This window comes from Diaphorina citri, unplaced genomic scaffold (genome assembly GCF_000475195.1).
Source record: "Diaphorina citri unplaced genomic scaffold, Diaci psyllid genome assembly version 1.1 scaffold5234, whole genome shotgun sequence".
NCBI lineage: Eukaryota > Metazoa > Arthropoda > Insecta > Hemiptera > Psyllidae > Diaphorina > Diaphorina citri.
The window spans coordinates 3,970-7,652 of NW_007382610.1; the positions used below are offsets into that span (position 1 = coordinate 3,970).

The following is a 3,683-nucleotide window of genomic DNA, read 5'->3' on the forward strand; positions in this document are numbered from 1 at the left end:
AAATCGAAGAGAAAAGGAAGAATAACAATAAAAATAATGATAAATTCAAAACAAAAAGCTTCCAGACCATCTGAGGGGGAGTACCAGGCAATAACAATATAACAGTAATGCCCAATTGAATCACAGAGAGTTTTCAGTTAATCCAGAGTTAAAGAAATACTAGCCTGTGCACTTAAATCTTTTTTTTTTCTTATCTTCCCGAAATCGAAGAGAGAAGGAAGAATAACAATAAAAATAATGATAAATTCAGAACAAAAAGCTTCCAGACCATCTGAGGGGGAGTACCAGGCATAACAATACAACAGTAATGCCCAATTGAATCACAGAGAGTTTTCAGTTAATCCAGAGTTAAAGAAATACTAGCCTGTGCACTTAAATCTTTTTTTTTTCTTCTATAGGTGTGATAGAGGGAACTGTAACTGCCAGGGTCTTATCATCCCAAAATCTAAGAGAGAAGGAAGACAGGATAGGAGAAAGCCAGCCGTTCCGAGAACAAACCTTATCCGTTCAGGATAAAATCCGGAATCGACCCCACAGCCTAAGGCTTAGAAGGCAGACACGCCACTGACCAAGCTAACTAGGCTGGCCTTCTCTCTTTTATTTGATATTGAGAATTGGTTTGGTGTTCTCTCTGTTGTCAGGTATGTGGGAAAGCATTCGCTCAGAAGCCTCATCTAGCAACTCACATGTTATTGCATGAGGAGAAGAAACCATTCCCATGTCCTCACTGTGATAAGGGATATACACAGAAACAGAAACTGGATAGTCATATCAAGGTAAACGATACAAGTTAGTCGTAACTGATCAAGTAGACATGGTAAGTAAGGTGTATTTTACTTGATTTTTCAATTTTAATTTTGGGAAATGAGGGAATGGTAGAATGCCAGGGAATGTTCCATTTACCTATTTTAAATTACTACATACATATCCTAAGTCGTTCTGTTTGGTGGAACAGGTCGACTATTCACAAAACCTCTCCACCAAGTTCTATCATTAATTTTTTGTTGGTTTTCAATGAGACTGGGATTTTGATTTCTTTTGATGATATCTTTGTTGATTTGATCATTCCATCTCAGTCGTGGTCTACCTTTAAATTACTACCAGAGACAGAATAGGAGAGAACCAGCCGTTCGAAGAACGAACCTTATCTATAAATTAGGATAAAGGTCGCCCCTTGCGCGAATGAACCTTAATTTATGAGATATATGAAGAAACTAAATAAACCTTATTATTACTATTATTTTTGTTCTCCTTACACCCCTAAAATGACAATGTCTCCACTATTTCATTTCATCAGGTAATGATCAAGGAAGAGGATAAAGAATTGATCACATTGACTCAAGAGGAAATTGAGGCCCGGGAGAGAGAGGAGAAGAGACGCAAGTATGAAATGTTGAAGGAGTTCCAGTGCAGTGTGTGTGCCAAGTATTTCCATCGTGCTGCCGATCTCAAGCGACACAGCATTTGTCACACGGGTCTTAAACCATATGCCTGTCAGGTAAGTCAATGACCTCTACTAAACTTAGCCCATTGAAGAGTGGATAAAATATGGCATATCCAAAAACATAAATGGGTAAAATCTTGATGGTACTTGTGCAGAAGTCACGTCCGTGGAATATTGCTACCAAAGGAACTGACACAAACGAGCAGTGACCAGCGTTATTATAGGGTTAGGTTAAACGCAAGAAGAAGTTTTCACAATTAGAGCAGTGATTAGTGTTATTATAGGCTTAGGTTAAATACAAAAAAGAGCTCTTCTTTCCAAGGACGTGACTTCTGCATAATTACCAAAAAGACAATTGTTACCTGGTTAAAAAAAGGTGTTTTTTTCCAAGAGGTTTGACAGAGGGATTTGTAACTGCTGAGGTCTTATCTTCTTGATTATTTTTTTCCACAGGTTCACAAAATGCCGCGAATCCCGGCCAGCGAGCAAATCGTGCGGCCATCTCCCGGCCCAGGTCAAGCCATGTACAATCTCCCGGCCAACCTAATAGTGCCGGGATCTGAAGGAGTACAGAAAGTTGACATGCATTTCAACTTGTATTGTTTTTCCATTTGATAGCTTCCTTCTTTAACTTTTTTCAGGTTTCCGGCAGCACTAAGAGACCTGCTGGCACAATGGAAGAATCTCGAGAACCAGAAGTAGATATTGAACCTCTCGTAACAATGACATCATCATCCAACCCAGCTGCACAATTGTTAGAGGTAAGGCTACAAGGAATTTATCTTTATCAAGTTGGCTTATTTGTTAATAAGTTGTGGTTCAATGAACTGTAGAAAACTTACTCAAATTATTAAATTATTCGACCTTTTAAAGTTACTTTTTCCGAGTGTGGACCTCAGATTTGGATTTTCCCAACTTTGTACGTAGGAATCGACCTTTTATTAATAATATTTTCCCAATTGCAACTCCTCCATTTTACACTATTTCATTTCATCAGGTATACTTCTTTAACTTTTTTCAGGTTTCTGGTAGCACATAAAGACCTGCTGGCACAATGGAAGAATCTCGAGAACCAGAAGTAGATATTGAACCTCTCGTAACGATGACATCATCATCCAACCCAGCTGCACAATTGTTAGAGGTAAGGCTACAAGGAATTCATCTTTATCAAGTTGGCTTATTTGTTAATAAGTTGTGGTTCAATGAACTGTAGAAAACTTACTCAAATTATTAAACAGGGAGAAACTTACTCAAATTATTAAATTATTCGACCTTTTAAAGTTACTTTTTCCAAGTGTGGACCTCAGATTTGGATTTTTCACAACTTTGTACGTAGGAATCGACCTTTTATTAATAATATTTTCCCAATTGCAACTCCTCCATTTTACACTATTTCATTTCATCAGGTAATGATCAAGGAAGAGGATAAAGAATTGATCACATTGACTCAAGAGGAAATTGAGGCCCGGGAGAGAGAGGAGAAGAGACGCAAGTATGAAATGTTGAAGGAGTTCCAGTGCAGTGTGTGTGCCAAGTATTTCCATCGTGCTGCCGATCTCAAGCGACACAGCATTTGTCACACGGGTCTTAAACCATATGCCTGTCAGGTAAGTCAATGACCTCTACTAAACTTAGCCCATTGAAGAGTGGATAAAATATGGCATATCCAAAAACATAAATGGGTAAAATCTTGATGGTACTTGTGCAGAAGTCACGTCCGTGGAATATTGCTACCAAAGGAACTGACACAAACGAGCAGTGACCAGCGTTATTATAGGGTTAGGTTAAACGCAAGAAGAAGTTTTCACAATTAGAGCAGTGATTAGTGTTATTATAGGCTTAGGTTAAATACAAAAAAGAGCTCTTCTTTCCAAGGACGTGACTTCTGCATAATTACCAAAAAGACAATTGTTACCTGGTTAAAAAAAGGTGTTTTTTTCCAAGAGGTTTGACAGAGGGATTTGTAACTGCTGAGGTCTTATCTTCCCGAAATCGAAGAGAGAAGGAAGAATAACAATAAAAATAATGATAAATTCAGAACAAAAAGCTTCCAGACCATCTGAGGGGGAGTACCAGGCATAACAATACAACAGTAATGCCCAATTGAATCACAGAGAGTTTTCAGTTAATCCAGAGTTAAAGAAATACTAGCCTGTGCACTTAAATCTTTTTTTTTTCTTCTATAGGTGTGATAGAGGGAACTGTAACTGCCAGGGTCTTATCATCCCAAAATCTAAGA

General features: G+C 38.1%; 1 protein-coding gene across 1 annotated transcript; it reads left to right on the forward strand.

Moving 5' to 3' along the window:
- Positions 1 to 641: 641 nt before the first annotated feature.
- On the forward strand, positions 642 to 3,051 carry LOC103521432 (zinc finger protein 75A-like; the record flags this gene model as incomplete). Its single annotated transcript, XM_008486544.3, has 3 exons — positions 642 to 776; positions 2,466 to 2,585; positions 2,851 to 3,051. Coding segments are annotated over exons 2-3 (288 nt in total), but the record flags the coding sequence as incomplete, so codon positions are not given.
- Between the last annotated feature and the right edge of the window lie 632 nt (positions 3,052 to 3,683).